At 38.3% G+C, this 19167-nt stretch overlaps 1 protein-coding gene across 1 annotated transcript in view; it reads right to left on the bottom strand.

Moving 5' to 3' along the window:
* SMG1 (SMG1 nonsense mediated mRNA decay associated PI3K related kinase) overlaps positions 1 to 19167 on the bottom strand; it is a 243586-nt gene that overhangs the window by 210038 nt on the left and 14381 nt on the right. The window contains exons 2-9 of the mRNA XM_088476176.1: positions 14568 to 14731; positions 13394 to 13543; positions 12124 to 12260; positions 11141 to 11199; positions 10423 to 10636; positions 6627 to 6752; positions 4135 to 4207; positions 2465 to 2562 (exon numbers count right to left, since the gene is read on the bottom strand). Of these exons, the coding sequence (XP_088332302.1) occupies positions 2465 to 2562; positions 4135 to 4207; positions 6627 to 6752; positions 10423 to 10636; positions 11141 to 11199; positions 12124 to 12260; positions 13394 to 13543; positions 14568 to 14731 (1021 nt within the window). The remainder of the gene's footprint in view (positions 1 to 2464; positions 2563 to 4134; positions 4208 to 6626; positions 6753 to 10422; positions 10637 to 11140; positions 11200 to 12123; positions 12261 to 13393; positions 13544 to 14567; positions 14732 to 19167) is intronic.

Here is a 19167-nt window from a genome sequence, read left to right as displayed (position 1 = left end):
AGTATAAGCTTTATATTGCAACCACTATATATAAATCAAATTCAGACTCCATCTGCATTTCACAGCAGAAATCAAGATTTGTCGAACCAGGCAACGTTCTTCGAATTTTCAAAATGATTGGTCACAGCTGCGAATTAACCAATCAGCGCACCCCCATTCATTCTTATGGAGAGTGTCCCTATGAGAACTCATTGACGGCAGGGCTCCTGAGGAGCAGTAGCTGCGGGTTTTTTTGTGTTACCAAAAATTGGGATGCTACATCAACATAAGAGGCTGTGACCCCTTCATATAGTAAGTAATAAATTGGTGAACAAGGGCTGTGTGGATTTTTTTTTATTTCATAAAATACCTGTACTAAAATCAATGTGTGTACTGTACTTTAATTTATTTTTTTACGAGTATATACCATTAACTCTGCACCCAAAGCCACTGCGGTGCGGAGAAGAGCCCTGGAACTGGTTGTCTTTGGGGAGGGGGGACCTCACTTTCCTAAGGTTTCTAGTCCTAAGCTGACTAGTTTGTGGCTGGTTGTCATTTTGGGGGGGGGGGGGGGGGACAGATGTCCAGTTCTTGGAAAATAGAGGGGGACCCCATGTCCCCCCCCCCCCCCCCTTATTTTCCAATAGCAGCCTAGGCTCAGTGGCACAGCGCTGGTTATTGATTAAGGGGGGGGGGGGGGGCTGGGGGCACACCCTTTATTTTTTAGACAATCAATACCTTGAACAAAAATTTATAAAAAAAAAGTCTGCACTGATCAATATGCTTCACCAGATGCATAGTAAGTCTGGGGTTCCTATTCTTGTAACTAAAAAAAAAAAAAAAACATTGCTAAAATGCTTATGTTCTGTTGTGTTTTAAAGTCATTCATTTGGTCATTTTCTCGCCGATTTTGCCTTTAAGAAATGGAGCGGAAGGGAAACTGACTAAACCAACCTTTAGTAAATATACTCCCAAGTGTCGTATTTAATTAGCCGCAATATCGCTTCGTAATTTCACTTAACAGGTGTATGTGCGCTCCCACTTAATGCGCAGTTCAATTGGTAAAGGCTTATTCCAGCAGGACTGTGCACATCAGTGCATTGCAACACTCACATTAGCACGAGTCTTTAGTCTGATATCCAGTATATACCAGCTCATTCTTTACATGTTTATATCCTATATATATGCTCTCAGCTACAATCGATTCCATTCCTGACACTTTTCGGTAGGATAAAATTGTGTGCATGTGCAGTTTTTCTGTTTTTTATGGTTTAGCCCTTTGATAATAAATTGACTTTTATAACATAATATTTGCAGTGTTTAGTAGGATTTTGCATACTTATTGTTTCTCATGTTATCCAGGTAGAGACAAGATTAACCTTACAATCTGTCTACATACACTATACAGATATTATCATACGCTAGCTGAGCGCAGTATATCCTTTTTCCGTTATTCCAGCGCTCATGCTGTAATTCTTGCTGGTATAACCAAAGTTAAGTGTGGGTCAAAAATGGGGAAATCAGCCTATACCCACCAAAAAATGCAATCTAATAACGGATAACAGTATAAAAGTCTAAGTGGCCAAAAGCATAGTATTTGGGGTTCTTAAAATGTGTAAAATGGCTGTTATATGCATTTTCAAAGTAAATACTCTAGATAAATTCAGGGTGCATAAAATTGCATGGCAGTAGATTTTCGTGTCATTTTAAGCCACTTTAGAAAGTGCGTTCACAACCTGTAACTCACCTGCAAGCTTAAAAACACCTGTCCCATTCATATAGCACCCCCTTATACCGGTCCAACATATTTTAAACTATTCTGCATTTTGCAGAATTTCACCCCAAAATGACATGTCATTAATTGCCAAATTAAGCTAATTAAAAACTTCTAAGTGCCTAATCAATCATTAGGGAGGTGTCCCTGTGGTTCTGAACCATGTCCCCGCATTTGTGCCATAAAATGTAAATATGTACTGTGTAAATATATCAAAAATAGGTGCGACACTTGGGGCCGAAATCAATTAGCCATGATAACCCAATTACGCATGTAAATTTGACCTTTTACGGGCATTGTAACCCCATGAGCAGGTGAAAAGTTGGGGAAAATCCTTACTATTATACATTTAAATAACGAGTTGCTGAAAAGTAAAAACCTGTATTGCTCCACGTGAAAGATGTGGGAGAATGGAACCAAGCCACATAAGTGCAGTAGCAATGGTCGCACCCAGTTAGCAGCAATGACAATGACCCAAAGGAGCAGCAGTGGAGACTAGTAAGTTCTTGCTTACCCAGTGCTTGTTTTTAGGGGTAAAACTGACACTGACCCATGGTGTGCTCTTAATGCTAAAGAGTAATATTAGATGGTTAAGATATAATTTATTAACAATTAAAAACAAAAAAAAACCCCCCACAATATTAAGAAAAGAATTGCCATCGCTAACTTAACATATTTACTAAATCAATTGGTGCATGCATAGTTCCTTACTTCAGCATAGGCTTCCATGTCTTCTAGAAACTGCCCCAATAGAGTAGTAGAAAACGCTAAATCCGCTACCCAAAATGGCTCCAAACTTTGTAACCACCCTGCAATAGCAAGCCAAAAAAACTATTACATGAGTGACAGTATTTTTATTCCACATTATATTATATGTAGACAAAAGTGATTGCACACTGACAGCAAATAGATCAACAAGATTGAATTGACGTCAGTACTTTGCAGTAATCACTGCACGTGGTGAACCTACAGACAGTTTGCCAAGAAGGGTGTCCACAAGTTCCAGGATAACAGCAGGCGGTATGTTTTGCCATTCTGCCTATGTACAATGACCGACTGTGACACTGAAAAAGGTTGAGTTTGCCAAGAATCCACCTGTCGCTTGAATTCGTCCCAGAGGTTCTCAATGGGGTTAAGATCTGCACTCTGAGCTGGCCAGTCCATCCAGGTTACCGAATTTCTGCATAATAGTCCAGCATCACCCTAAAAACATGACCGTTGGCATTGTCATCCTGTTAAAAACATTTATTGTTTCCATAGAACTGCAAGTGCATGGGCCTCCCTACCAAGGGTTCTTGTCAAAACCATCACATTAGTGGCCATTTGGAACTCGTGTGCAATGGTATGCATTTCACTTGCGCGGGGGTGTCCAATCACTTTTGTCTACATAGTGTACAAACAGAATGGTTAGAACACTAAACTAGTGAATAAAAAAAACTGCTTCCTAGATGAATAATTCACAACATATATTGGGACTGTTCTTTTTAAAGTGTTTAACACAGTTACTCACTGTAAGAACTTCAATAATCGGATATTGCATGTGTGTTTTTTTGTTTTGTTTTTTAAACCTGTAGCTAAATCAAAGGAGACAATTTAATTGTGGACAATGAACCGTTGGAACACAACTTCAGTACATCGCAAACTCAACATTGCTCATTTAACTCACTTCCATAGGGGTGTACAAGAAAATAAGCAATGTTTCTGTACCATAGGATATGCAGTCTACATGCACTGTCTATACCCCCAATGTATTCACTCCAGTGTCCCCTAGTGGATGAAAGAGAAATGTTGAATATGACATGTCAGTGTTAGGCATATCTTAAAACTGCTTTGTCAATGCTGTGACTATGTCAACATTTTATCAATGTCGACATAGTGATAGTCAACAAAATATACCGAACCCTAGCATAGTTTTCTACGATGTACACTCACACACAGATAACTCAACTTCCCCCAAATAATATTAAGTTGCCATGTGATGATACATATAGTAATTGCACAGTACTTTGTCATTGAGACCTGTAGGCCTGCCAAAGATTTATTCCATTATGTATCCAAATAAACCATTATTTAATTATAACATTCAGTTGTATAAGCCAACAAAGACAAAAAAAAAAAAAAAAAAAAAAAAATATCGACGTAATAAATCAAAAGCATCCTAGGTGAAAAAAGACTAATAGAAATATTAAATAGCAAGAAAATTGTCCTGACCATGTCAGTGCTCGCCACCTCTAGATAGAAGGTGATAAATCAGGAAACAACATATCTGGAATAATTCCTACCGCACAAAACAAGAATGGGCGTGCATTAGAGAAAGCACACGGTAACAGGTGCCATGCTTGTGCCATTTGTTCAAGGAATTGAAAAAAAAATGATCTTACCTGACACCTGCTGTGTGAGAGAATGTTTCTGTGTGTGATCTATGTGCCATCCAACCAAAATATCAACAGTATCCTGCAAATAGAAACAAAAATATTCCAGATGCAGGCTTATAAACATTATATGCTATTTTCCAACAACTGCTAATAAAGGGTGTATAATTATTTACAAAACTTATATTATGTACCCTATAAATAGGTCATTGTAGGTGATTTGATTAAACTACGTAAATTTACGGGACATTAGAAATAAAAAATATATATTTGTATTGTTAGAGAATCAAAATTAATTGCTTATTTCCTCCCATATTTATCACTGAATATCCTTGGCCAGATGATGCCATCATTATTCTCCAATAAACATAGCTATATAATCGAGCTATTTCTTTTGAACACTTTGGTGGCTTAAGTCACATTCATTCATTTTTATATGTAATCTTACTTTTGAGCATGTGTAAGTTAGTTCACCACATTTTAATATTTATAATAAAAGTGATATTATTACATTCTTATAGTAGGAGTGCCCCATATACCAGAGTATTGTTCCTTTTTTTCCCTAATTGAGACTTAATTCTGCAAAACTGACCAAACTGCACAGAATGATGGACAGAATTGCAGAGTATGAATTTAGGCCCTTTTTTCTGGCTGTACAGTAATATTTATACTACCAGTCAAAAGTTTTAGAAAAACCCAATTTCTCTAACTTTTATTGAAATGTACAAAGTTTAACTTCTCCATGTACTCTGAAATTAAAGCACAAAACAAACAATTGGAAAGAATAAAAATTGAATCACTAACAAAATGTACCTTGACACGTGTGCAGTTAAACTCAGACGCATGCCCGTAACCGCCAAACACACTGGTGACATGCTTTCTACAATGGAAATCCAATATTGTTCGGGACATTCCTCCCAACACTGCTGCAGGAATTCCCACAAATATATTGCACTTGCAGGTTGATTTGCTTTCACCCTTCTGTGCAGTTGATTCCAACCAACTTGATGCGGTTTAAGTTTGGAGACTGCGCTGACCATTTCCTCATTTGAAGCCTACCATATTGTTATTTTCTTCAACATAGCCTAGTGGTATGTTTGGGGGTCATTATCTTGCTGTAGGATGAACCCTTGACCAACTAGATTGAGGATATTGCATGGCACTGCAAAATGCTGTGGAAGCCCAAGGTGCAAGTCATTGTGCAAATTGCTGAACTCGCAAAAGAGCCGCAGACCATCATGCTTCCTCCTTCATGTATAACAGCTGGGTGTCGCACACAGAGGAAAGCAGTTTTTCTCCTACTCAATGGCGCACAAAGGCCTTGCATGAGAAACCAAAAGGTTTTAAATTTAGATTAATCAGTTCATAAGACCTTCAAGTCTTCAGTAGTCCACGGGCTGTGCTTCATGGCCCAGGCAAGAGTTTCTTATTTTGACATATTGGCAATGGCTTTCTTACTGCCACTAGACCTGTCAAACCCGCAGCTTGAAGTCTTCTAACCGTTAAAGATAAGTCTGGCTTACTTCGACTAGCGTTAAGACCAGTGCTAAGCTGTGCTTGCAGTTGTTGTCCTTTAAGACGCCTATCACGCAAAGTGTTGAATCTCAGGAAATTTGTCTTCAGATTCTGTAATGGTTCTGAATCTGCCACAACTCTTCCTGTCAGAGTTGAGTTTCCCCCAGCTTCCAAGTGCCTTTTGATTGTGTAGTAAACTGTACTCACTGACATCTTGACATTTACAATTTCTCTAAAGCACAGGTTCTCAAACTCGGTTCCAGGTCTCCTCAGAGAATCACAAGTGAAATAATTAGCTCCACCTGTGGATGTTTTAAAATGCGTCAGTCAGTAATGAATACACCTGTGGACCTGCTGGGTGACCTGGAAAACGTGACCTGTTTGGGGGTCCCGAGGACAGAGTTTGAGAACCACTGCTCTAAAGGGAAAGACCTACATTTTTAAAGTGTTATAATGGTCTGTTTTCCTTTAATTGCCTTATTCCTACAATTATGATAGCAACATACTACCTCTGGCTGTGAGGTAGTTCAAATAATGCTTTGGGTGTAATACCAGTTTATTCAAACAGTTTTTACACAGATAGGAGGTGTGTAATCAAGAGAATTTGGGATGCCTGTAGGATTTGTTTGCATCAATGATTAATACTTCCATTACTGCAAAACAGCTATAAGTTCTTAACCCAATACTTGTTCACTGAAAAGGGACTTTTTTTTAGAACTTTGAAATGTACATTATTTTTCAGTTTGTTACCTAAACTCCAACCTTTAGCAGTTTACCACTCACCTTGGTGGCATTATCGTTATTCACTGAACATGGACTGCTTGAATGACAAAAAAAAAAAAAAACAACCACCTTGAAATCAAGTTCGGTGCTGTAAAACTTTTGACCAGTAGTGTAGTCAACATACACATTCGCGGAAAAGAAAAGTAAAAAAGAAAACCAAAAAGCAAGTACAAACAGCAACATATTAACATAAATGGGCTTACTCTGAAATTTGTACTGAAGATATGGGGGTAGCACCGGGACACAAGTAAGATGCATTTCACACATTTACACAGCAATTCTGCTGTATCCACATTCTCCAAGATTGATTGCAGGCTGGTCATTACCAACTGAATAATATGGAAAAAAAGTTTTACATCTGTAGTTTTTTTTTAATACAAATCAAGCATGGGCAGCACAGACAGTGTAATGGTTAGCGGTACTGCCTCACAGCCCTGAGGTCATGGGTTCAATTCCCACTACAGCCCTAACTGTGTGGAGTTTGTATATTCTCCCTGTACTTGCATGGGTTTCCTCTGGGTACTCCAAAAATATAGTGGTAGGCTAACTGGCTCCAAACATAAATTAACCCTAGTGTATATGTATGTGAGCATGTGGTAGGGAACAGACTAAGCTCCACTGGGGCAGGGACTGATGTGAATGGCCAAATATTCTCTCTAAAGCGCTGCGGAATGTGTGCGCACTATATAAATAACTGGTAATAAAAAAATGTAAAAGACAAGTGTACCTTTAGGGGAGCTTTCATTAATAACCCCATCCCCCTTAATGCAAGGAGCATGGGGATACCCTGTTCCCAATATAGCCACCTCAAACAGCTCTTTTCAATACAAGAGTAGCAAGTACGTCTATAGATTAAGCTGTCTCTCAAACTCTGCTTGCAGTGTAAGAGAGCTCTCTCTCCTAACATGGCCTGTGCGAAGGAGTAAAAGCACGTGGAAGCATTACCATGTTAGGAGAGAGAACGCTCTGCAAGCAGAGTTTGAGTGACCGCTTGGTAGGCTTGCTTTTGATTGGTGGATTCATACATAGGGTAAGGGCCAGGGATGTTACAACACAAAGGACTGCTATTTCATTTTGGGGTTTTTTACATGCACAAGGTGCCACCAAGATACTGCCCTAAGGATGTTGGAGAAGCTTCAGCTGTCTGCAGTGGAATTGGACCTAATGATTTACTCTTTAACAGAGCTGACAGGTGATGACAGCAACACTGAAGAATGTATCTCTATAGTTGAGATCTGAACACTTAATTACATTATAAAGCTTGATTTCAAAGGTGATCAGTCATAAACCAACCAAACTTTCTAGTTTGACAAAGTTTCCCACAATGTTATGTAGTACACAAAATCATATTGGCCCTATAAAGCTACACCTACCAAACTTATTATGTAAACTCTTAGCTTGAGGATACAAGAAATACAGAAGTGAGTACTTCTCAAATGATACTGATTGCCATATCCATGTAATGGGAGTAATATTGCCACAGGAGCAGAGATTTAATAAAAATGACAGGATTTTCTATTTAAGTACGAGGGCTGATTGAAAAGTAATGCGACTGCCTCTGTTTTTCTGTCCCATAGGTAGACGTGGCAATGCTATACTGGTTATTGTGAAGCTCATACACTGATGTGTCTGAACCTGCGGACCCATTTGCGTGGAGCCATGAGTTAAAAAAGACCACGTATGCTGAAGAAACAGTGGTTTTTGCTCCAAGACAATGCCGACCACGTGTTGCTGCTGTTGAATTGGCAGCACTGACTGAAATTATTGAGACAGCACTGGAACACCCTCCATATAGCCCGGACTTAGTGCCCTGTGATTTTTGGAAATTCCCAACCCTGAAAAAAAACTGTGTGGAAAGAAGTTCTCAACAGATGTTGAAGTGAAAAATGCTACAGCTGCAACGGACAGTGGCAGGTGGGGAAGTTGACTGGGGCGGTACATCTGTCAAACCATAACGCAGGTGTCCTAAGAGGAGCTCAGGGAGGACAGAAACCTCCCGTGGAGCAGAAGGGCAAGCTTTAGCCCTTCTGCTCCACGGGAGGTTTCTGTGCTTCCTGAGCTCGTGATGTCACAAAACAGCAAAAAATTTATTAAATGTGAAGGACGCTACTTTGAAAAAGAAAAATGTTCAGATGCTGTGGAGTCGTCTGATTTTGAATAAAAATAAAAAAAATATCAGTCTCATTACTTTTCAATCAGCCCTCGTATAAAGGTATCCTCTTATTAAACACAGCATATCGAAGAGATCTGCATTGTAACTTTAAAACGTCATTGTCAAACATAAAAAACTATAAACATATTCCTCCATTTTATTTTTCGTTTACAAATTTGGGATTTATTAAAAAGGTACATCTTCATAAACTTCAAACCCATCAGAAAAAACAAGTGCCTCTGTCTGGTGAGACTGCATGCAGTTTGACTAATTAATTTTGCCCCAATTAACAAAACTATTATTGCCTCCAGATACAACACTAAGCAAAACAGTTTATTCATCTCCTTTCGACTGGACAAACCACTTAAACAGGGAGCTTTTAACTAAAATCTCCTCCTACAAAGCCATATCATGCTTTTACAAATGATTGAGAATATGAGAATACCCGATATACAAGACTGTATGAATCGAGACTCACTACATGACAGCAGCAATTGCCTCACCTCCATACTGACAAACTGTTAGACCTGCCGTTTGTTTCCTATAGAGAATGTGCTTATTAAATATATTATAGATGCCATCTTTTGCAATCTAGAGTTCTGTTTATTAGTATTATTTTGGATGCTAAATGCACCAGAGGGGTATTCAACATGTTGCCCTCCAGCTGTTGTGGAACTATACATCCCAGCATGCTCTGCCACAATATTACGATGCAATGAACAAAGCATTGTTGCTACATGCAGCGTTACATTGCTGCGGTGTACAGAAAATCGTGCAGTGGATGGCGCGCGCCATGTATTGTTACATCGCTCTTCGCAAAAATCTGTGTCGCACCAACGTATGGTTAGTACTCTGCTTAAGAACCACTTTGTCCACAAAAATATTAAGAAAGAGCTCCTCTACCCAAAGTGGCTGCAGTTCTAGCTGACACACTTGTAGCTTCAGATGAAGCTCTCTCAACACTATCAGGAGACCAACAAATTATAGAAGAATAAGAGGGAACAGAAAGATCAACTTTATTAAAACCATATATTTTATTTGAAAATACATCACTATGGGAGCGATGTATCAAACCTTACAGAGAAATAAAATGGATAATAGCAACCAGTTTCTCCCTCTCATTTTATAGACTATGCTAGATAAATGATAGCTAGTAGGCGATTGGTTTGATACATCTCTCCCCTTACGTGGTTGTTCTCGTAATTATGTTTTCTCCTTGAGACCAGTAGAGACACAGGAGATACAGACAGATTGCAGATAAGCTTGTGCTTAGGTTATACTTGGTGTGGAGGCCTCCTACTGCTCACTCATATAAACAAGAGTGCACTAGTGGTTCTGAGGCTAAATAGGAATGCTCTCTTACATCCGACACATAATTATCCAAGTGTAAAAGCTCACACACTTAAGTGCTTTTCATGTAGGTTTATAGAAGGCATGCTGACCACATAAACATCTAAAAGTTGATACAATTTACACTGCTAACTTTGGCACAAGCTGGCTTTTATCACCACCAGAAAACATCCGCTCATTTAGGAAGATTATGGGACCCTGAGTAAAGAAATAAAATAAAAACACTGCCAAACTAGCTACTATTTTCAACATAACAGGCTATAAACCCTTAATATTAAACTGGTCATCTTTTTACATTTTTGTGTTTCTAATTACTGTGTCCTAGGAAAAACAAAGTTATGTTGGAGTGCTCAGATTTCTATGGCCAACACGCTGTAAACTAGGCTGAGTTGTGGACACTTTACACTTTTTTTGATGGCAAAGTGTGACTTGCTTAATACGTGTAAAAAGCTACATAAACGATGACATTGGATACGTTTCTATACTTCATTACTCACCTGCATTACTGATGAAAATGCCTTCTTTTCTCCAACAGTTTCTAGAGCTTTGTAAGTGGCGCACAGGAAAAGTAGTTTGACTTCATCTTTAGACGAAGAGCTAAACTTACTAAAAATCCACTTAAAGATCTTCTCTGCCTCATAGCTCAGAGCAGCACAGAGCAAGCCCAAGCACTGTGCCCCCTCCTGACGCAGTTCTTGGAGCAGTTTACTACTGGAGGAACAAAAAAAGGAAAGAAAAAAAACCCCACTTACTACGTATTCACATCACACATTTAATTATTATACATTCTTATTTATAAACAAGCCAGTCTCCTTTGCACTAAAATTCCGTTCTAAACATCTGGCAATGCTGAACAATTAACAAAAACATTATGCATCAATAGGCAACTTTAATGCAAACAACATTAAAAAGACTTCAGGGGAGATTCAATTCTCAGTGATGTGTTGTGCACAGCTGAACATCTCAACATCATCGAAATTGTAAGAACTGCTGCCCCTGGCTGTGCATACTGATAAAAAAAATATATATATAATTAAATTTAAATATTTTTAATTAATTAATTTATTTTTTTTTTTAAACACACAAACCAGCATCAAATGTTATAATAGAAATACACCAACAAGCAATTCCTTTTATGCCACGTGCCAGATTATCACTCTGTAATAAAAACAATCACAGTTTTCACTCATTTCTAAACCTTCAGGCAGAATTTACCTTTCATTTAACACGTCGTGTACAGCGGTCAGGATATTATCAAGTTGTTTAACCAGCACCTATACAAAAGGGAAGAAAAATATACTGTGTTACTATATACTGTGTTACTCTTGAAAAAGGGAACTAAAACAAAGACCATGGGTTAATTTACCTATAGAAGCTATCCTTCCTAGAAACCTGGATCTCATGCATTCATTTATACAAACAGACGCCACACTTTTTGCTAAACTATCACTGCAGTGAACAATCATCCGCGTACGCCAATGAAGTAAAGCAGGGTACACACTACACAATGTTACAAGTGATGCGACAGTCGTCCAAATTTCACCAAGTACCAGAACAAACTATACAGAGCATACACACTATGCAATATTCTGAATGACGGCACGATATATCGTGTTGTGTGATCCAATTAATCATTTCCCTAACACTATGTGCAGTCGTGCATACACACAACACGATATGCACCACAACGTTCATCACGTAATCTCATCTGCCGACTGGGAATAGCGTACACACTATACGATAAATACAACATACCATTCCGATCCACGTCAGAATGTTATATTGCATGACATATCTTCTATTGTGTACCCAGCTTTAACCAATAGCGTGTATCTTATAATAAAAAAAAACACCTCTCAGACATTGGAAACTCCTGGTTATATTTAGGAAGAAAAATATTTTAATATATCATTCATCTTCAAAATGGGAGAAAATGAACAGAGTGGCTGTACGGCAGCATTATTGTGGGTAGGAGACAGACATTTGCAGCGATCAGTTATTTGGAAAATGGCTGAGTGAAAATGCCACATGACAGTCAGTGAGCGGGAATGAATATTAGGAAAGGTAAGACTTCTAAACTAAGTGATGTAATAGCTGTAGATCAAATATAAAAGCAACTATGTCTATATGTAATAAAACAGTACTAACTAGTCTGCAATGATGACTTAAACATATACCACATAAAATAGCTAACCCACCATTTTGTTGTCTGGCTGCTGAATAAATTCTTTCAGTTGCTTAACTGTAGCCAGTCTTCGGTCCCTGTCGTCTTCCCGGGTGATCCTCCGTAGAAGATTTGACAATCGAGACTCGTCAGAATAGGACAGCGATCTCTCTACAAAAATATTATAAAAAACATTGTGGCAAACATGATTATTAGTTATAAAGAAACAAAAAAAAAAAAACGCTCAAGTGGACAGAGGAACCCGAAACCGTTTAATAGAAGTAACATTTGACCCGTGACCTATCTGCAGTAGCAGCCGCAACCATGGAAGGTCAACACAGGTAAAACACAAAGTACATTCTCTGCCTTGTATTAGAGGGGCATCACTATTACTATCATTTACTTATATGGCGCCACAAGTGTTCCGCAGAGCCTTACAGTATACCAGATGGACTCTGCCAGGTGGTAAACTAAACAAAGTACATCCTAACAGTGCTGCATAAAACCAGCAGGCACCTAAGGCTTTGCAATATTACACAAGTTTATTTTTGAAACCGTTAACTGTAAACAGAGAAAATGAGCCTTTAATTTAGTGTTATAAATTTAGTGTTATAAATTGCTTAGTGGAAAACCTTTTTTCAAAATATATTGTAGAGACAAAATACAGCTAGGTGTGAGAGGAGACCTGTTTTGCCTATATTACGCCCCATACACTGCTTAATTAACTTCCATTCTTCCACTTTTTGTTGTTGGTCTTGTTACACTAGTAGTTGTACAACAAGGACAAGGATTGAGACACTTGTAAATAAGACAGTCTTGTTTGCCAATAGATGTTCAGGACACAGGGGCCGTATTCATCATCGGAATTTGCTGAATATCAGGTGGTCCTATTGGACCCCTTATAATGAATGGCCTGTTAACTTAAATATGCAGAAACTAGACAATTAAGTTATGTTGAATAGGCCCCAGTAAGTACGGGGAATATAGTCCTAAGGTGAAAAGAGTGAGCAAATTTCGTTCTACCAACCAAAAATATTTCAAACCAATTTTCTAATATTTGCTTAGCTGTCAAAATAAAGCACATTATTATCACATACTGTACAATTGAAGACCATTAACTTAAAGCACACCCATAACTTTAGGCCTACACTGTATAGGTGGCCTGTGCGCTTTAGGTGCACCTGTAACATGTAGTACAGTAGGAATTACTGCTACATGCAAATAGACCAGAAATTTACGCAATAAGCTTCCAAAATAAAGTAAAATTAGTATGTAGTGTAAACACCACAATAGTTATAACCTACCCTGGGATTTCCTCATATCTTTTGTAGATAAAGCACGGTTTCCATGCTGGACAGTGAAATCAGGGCTCACATTGTTAACCCTCAGCTCTTGCCCCAACGACTTCCGACCAAAAGCACTTTCTCCAGAGCCTCCATTGACACTGTAGCTATCTAGAGAACAAAGAAAGAAACCCTTGTTAAAGATACAACGAACACTAAAAAGCTTAAAGCTATGATAGAATAGGCAAATGAAGAATAATGTAATTGCCTAATTGACACCACATAATAATGACATTACATTTCAAATTAGCTTGGTGTAACTATGTATTAACATAACAGATATGGATAAGGTTAGTACTTGGGGAATGCAAGTTACTAGGCAGCCCATTAGCAGGGTTTAGTGTAGGCCTCACCTGCATTATCCAGCTACATTTAGAAATCTAAATAGTTTAATTTCAAACCTCAGAATCCTCAAATTATGAGAGTTCTGCTAGAAGTTGCAGTGGAGGTGAAATGCATACTACTCTGCTTTTCTACCCTGTGGTTTCAACAGGAACTTGTGGCATCCCTTTGTAGTGGTATACCATAAAATAATGTCCATCAATGTCTATCAAACGCATTTCACTTATATGTGCAAACTTATCAGGGAAATGGATATCACTAACACGAAGTTACAAGAGTTTCTGTTGAGACCATTGCGACCTACAAGAGATGTGAGGACAACACTGGGAACAGGACCAGAGTAGAAGCGGACAGCTCTTTACCGGAAAAAGTGACGAGCACCAGAAACGTGGGACAAGTAATCTAACATCAAGGACCGAAAAATTGAGAAGAGTGATTTAGGGCTCAAGACTACCGATATCTTAACTGGTAAGAGCTAATGTATTGCCACAAGCTAGAGTGCTGCTACTGGGGATTGTTTTACAAACGACTTTAATAGAACTTTTGGATCTTGAAGACCTGGAACAGTATCACCACTTTAGATACAGTAAAACTTGTTGGGAATTAAATTCTATGTGATGTGCCACCGGGCTTAGAGCGATGTCCATCTGCACACGCGTCTTATGATAGTGCCGACTTCAAGTTTTCCCTCACATCTCTATTCCGAATAGCACATCGCATCAAATTGAATTACCTCCTAAGATCGTAGTGCAGGTATCAATTTTTTCACATTATTAATAGTCAGCTTCTTTACCTTGGTCTTCATTGTGTACATCAGTATGAACCCTGATATCATCATGCTTTTGTCGAGAAAACCCAGTTGAATTCGGAGTGTGTGATCCATAGGAGGCAGAATTGCCCCGGTCTCTGGAAGTAGAGTATTTTAAATTGTCGTGGTCGGCTGAAGCACTGTCAGATCTATAAACAGAAAATAAAAAAAATAAAAAAAAATACATACAATATAGGATTATTCAAATGCACTTTATACATTCAAAAGAAACTAAGTCATACGGACTATAGCAAGCGTCACACCTGAGCCCTAAGAGAGGAAAGAGCAAAATCCTCAACTAAGTATATTGGAGATGAGCAGGCTCCATGCAGGTAAGCTAAACCCAGACACTATCCTATGCAGTACGATTAAGCTACACTAGAGGAAATCTAGTAATTTAACAAGGCCTAGGGGAGCAAATCAAAACCCTTAATTTGAAGGCACATGGCTTCAACAGACGAGTCGTCAAAACCAGGCTAGTTGAGAGCCATCAGAAGAGCTGGCACATTTATGAACTGTACCTTACAGAGTTAACCCTGTAAAGGAAAAGGAAGACATGAAGTATACAAACTGCAAAACACAAAGCACACTATCATCTCTCATACATTCTCCTGGCTCAGTAGACCAATATAAAAGGAAACTTGTGGTTAGGAATGTTGCTGTCATGAAGAGGACTACAAGTTCATGGATCTTCTCTGCTACAAATTATAAAATACAAAAATTACTTATTACTGGGGGATGCACTCTCAATCATTCAGATAGGTCACAGTATTTTACAAGAGAGACATTGGCAGCCAAACAATCAAAGCTGTGGAGTCCGCTTAGAGATGGCTAAGAAAATTGCTCAGAACTCCTGTCTGAGCAATATTAGAATCCTTGCAATGGCTGAAAGGGATGGTGAGAGAACTATGACATTGTCATCATCTGGGTGTCACTAAAGATGCGTATCCACTACCAGACATGGAAATGACAGCACGATTACGACATTGTAATCGTGTATGGATGGGTTTTGACAAGCGAGCAAAACAAAAAAGGAAAAAAACTCTTTTTGGGGGCACTCATAGTTTTAAATTAGTTAAAAATGTTTATATTTAATAGGTATGCATTAAAAACTTTTTTATACATAGGCATACATAATTTTTTTGCGTGTTTTTTTGTGTATGAGAAATTGGGCGAAAATATTTCTTGATCACACTGCTCCAATGCAGGTGTTTATATAATATCAGTTAGGCACCAATAATTAAATTATTGAGTATGAGTACACCATAGTACTCACAGGTAACCAGAAATCAATAACAAGACATATATACCCAGTCGTCCAGGTGAAACACAGATGACCTTGATATATAGGTGACAATTACCAGTTTTCACATTTTAATATGCAGTTCCACAGGTATATGAAAGCACCATTTCATATACAATTCCACAGGTATATAAGAAATATGGACTCAAAAGAAAATAGAGCAGCCTTTATGCATATATCATATACCGGTAAATATCAAGAAACAAACTGTAGGCATCTGACAGTTTACAGCCAACTGTATGATTTCAACATGTATAGTTGCAATGCCAGGTTTTCTGGTTTCAGCGATTTCAATGGTCACAGAATCTTTTAGATATAGATTTTAGATATACTGACAACACTCTTGATAGTCATATAAACTTAAATCCATAATGGCAGACAAAGATAATAGGTCTGCAGTTTTGGCAGTAACAGGTTTTCTGGTTTCAGTAAGCAATCGCTGTACCTTTCTATACAGATACTGTGTGCATAGACAACACTCCTAATAATCTCTTAATCATCTATTTAGAATGACAAATGTGTCTCAGATTTTGTAGATCTGCATTTTATAACAGTGCCATGTTTTCTGGTCCTGATAATATCAATAATGAGTATACCATTCAATGCAGATTCTATACATACAATAAACCTCGGAGTAATTTCTTGGATATCAGATCGACATAATTGTTGGTTAGCACTTTAAATGTAAAAAGACAGGCTGACACCTATGATCCAACTGCTTCTGCTGCTATCCCGTGTGGATGCTAGTCCAGAGAATGGGAGGTGAGAGAGCAGCTGGTAGGGCAGACAGAGGTAGAGTATAGAGACACTTCTGCTGTCAGGACACACTACTACCCACCACCCTGTTGTTGTGAAACATTGCAGGGAGGTAAGGGAAGTGCGCAACCCGATGAGAGAGTGTTGAAAGGAGATTATGTACCTGTATAGAAGTGTGGTGCTGCGGTGCAGCTGGTCTCTACTCTGGTTCCTGTGAGGAAAAGGTGCCTGATGCCGGGACTCGTATGCACGAGTACCCGGAAGTGACGTATGACGAGCGTTTCGCCCCCTGGTGGGCTTGATCACATACAGCCTCCTGCGGATTTAAGTTTATATGACTATCAAGAGTGTTGTCAGTATATCTAGAATCTATATCTAAAAGATTTTGTGACCACTGAAATCGCTGGAACCAGAAAACCTGGCATTGCAACTATACATATTGAAATCATACAGTTGGCTATAAACTGTCAGATGCCTACGGTTTATTTTTTGATATTTACCGGTATATGATATATGCATAAAGGCTGCTCTATTTTCTTTTGAGTCCATATTTCTTATATACCTGTGGAATTGCATATGAAATGGTACTTTCATATACCTGTGGAACTGCATATTAAAATGTGAAAACTGGTAATTGTCACCTATATATCAAGGTCATCTGTGTTTCACCTGGACGACTGGGTATATATGTCTCTTATTGATTTCTGGTTACCTGTGAGTACTATGGTGTACTCATACTCAATAATTTAATTATTGGTGCCTAACTGATATTATATCAACACCTGCATTGGAGCAGTGTGGTCAAAAAATATTTCCGCCCAATTTCTCATACATAAATTTTTTGCGTGTTTTTTTTCTTGTATGTCTCTCATATGTCTAAAAAAAGTTTTTAATGCATAACTATTCAATATAAACATTTTTAACTAATTTAAAACTATATAAGAGTGCCCCCAAAAAAGAATGTGTTTCCTTTTTTGTTTTGCTCACTTGTCAAAACCCATCCATACACTCTATAAATATAACCTCTTTGGAGCACCACCAACAAGTGAGATTCATATAATCTGATATTGTTCTATTTTTGCCTTAATTATGTTGGTATACTATGTAAAAAAATGTCAATAATTATATGACCAAGTTTGGTGCAGGTACTCACTTTTGTTTTGAACATTGTAATCGTGCTGTCGTTTCCATGTCTGATGTGCCTACACTGAAGGCTCTCTCGCTCAGTGTAGCGCACGTCCATCATCCCTGTAACATGCTGAACCTGACGTGTTAGTCAGGTTGACCAGCATGTTCGGGCGATGATAGAGGTCTAAAACGTGCGCCTCGCTGGTCGCTTTAGACATTTAACTGCCCGATATTCAAGCGATTGCACGATAACGACGTCGTTATCGTGCAATCGCCTGTCAAAATCGCTATGTGGATACGCACCTCAAGGATTGAGAAACATTTAAAATAGTTTGTGTAAAATTAGAAAACAGCTTAAATTATAGTTTTGTGTTTGGTTAATATACTAACGGTTTCACAATGATTCATTTCTATAAAGTCATAAAAAAGACTACACACCAAAAACCAGGGGAGCACAGATTTTTTACTTCTCAAAAACACTTGCTTTCATGAATGACCCTATATATTCATTGAGTCACACCGAATAAAAAAACGATCTGTCACTCAAATATTAATTCTACTGGCTTGGTTCTCAATGTTGGTGGGCTTAGCCACACAGCTGTCCTTATAGATGGGAATGGGCACACCAATAAGCTTTTCTCCTTACTGAGCAACCTTGCCACCTGGCCAAACCGTCAGTGTCTGTGTGCAATTTGCACACAAATGCAAGTGGCCAAATTGACATTACTGGGGGATTTTAAAGCAGTTGGAAGTGGAGAACACACACACACACAGACACACACACACACACACACACGCCAATAGTGGTAATCTTCCAACCACAATTACCAACATATCTGAACATCATCATGTTAGTCTAGCAAAATGCAGAATTTGAACATGCAAATACAGTATGGTTTGAAAAAGCATGCACAGGTAACTCCCTTGTTTACATGAAATCACTACATTTAAGTCAGTCACTATTTCAAGTGCTTGTACTGTCTTACTTTGTTTTTTGTAGATATTTTTAAAGCTAAAGTCAGCAGCCCATTCCACTACTAATGTTGTATCATCTTACTTGTGTATCACCTTACATGTGTTTACAACATCTCAAGTAAAATTATTGATTAGTGCTAAAGAATTGCCACAATGTATACAAAGATAATAAAATATTTCCACCAAACGAATCAGATCTCAGAACAAAGCTCTGCATCTCTCACTGATGCATACAGTAACCAACATTCATAGTGCTTGCTTCCCGGCATCCATGGTCTATACACTGATCTAATAAATATAAAAAAATCAGAGACCCAGCAGAGCTTCCTCTCTGAAAACAACATAATCGATGATAGGCAAACAGATTGTCCCTAACAGTACTAATTTAATGCATTTGTTTTTCATTGCAAAGCCAAAAATGTA

This window comes from Taudactylus pleione, unplaced genomic scaffold (genome assembly GCF_031769625.1).
Source record: "Taudactylus pleione unplaced genomic scaffold, aTauple2 ptg000184l, whole genome shotgun sequence".
Classification (NCBI taxonomy): Eukaryota; Metazoa; Chordata; class Amphibia; order Anura; family Myobatrachidae; genus Taudactylus; species Taudactylus pleione.
Note: the sequence above shows the minus strand (reverse complement) of the source record. Positions and strands in the feature narration are given on the sequence as shown.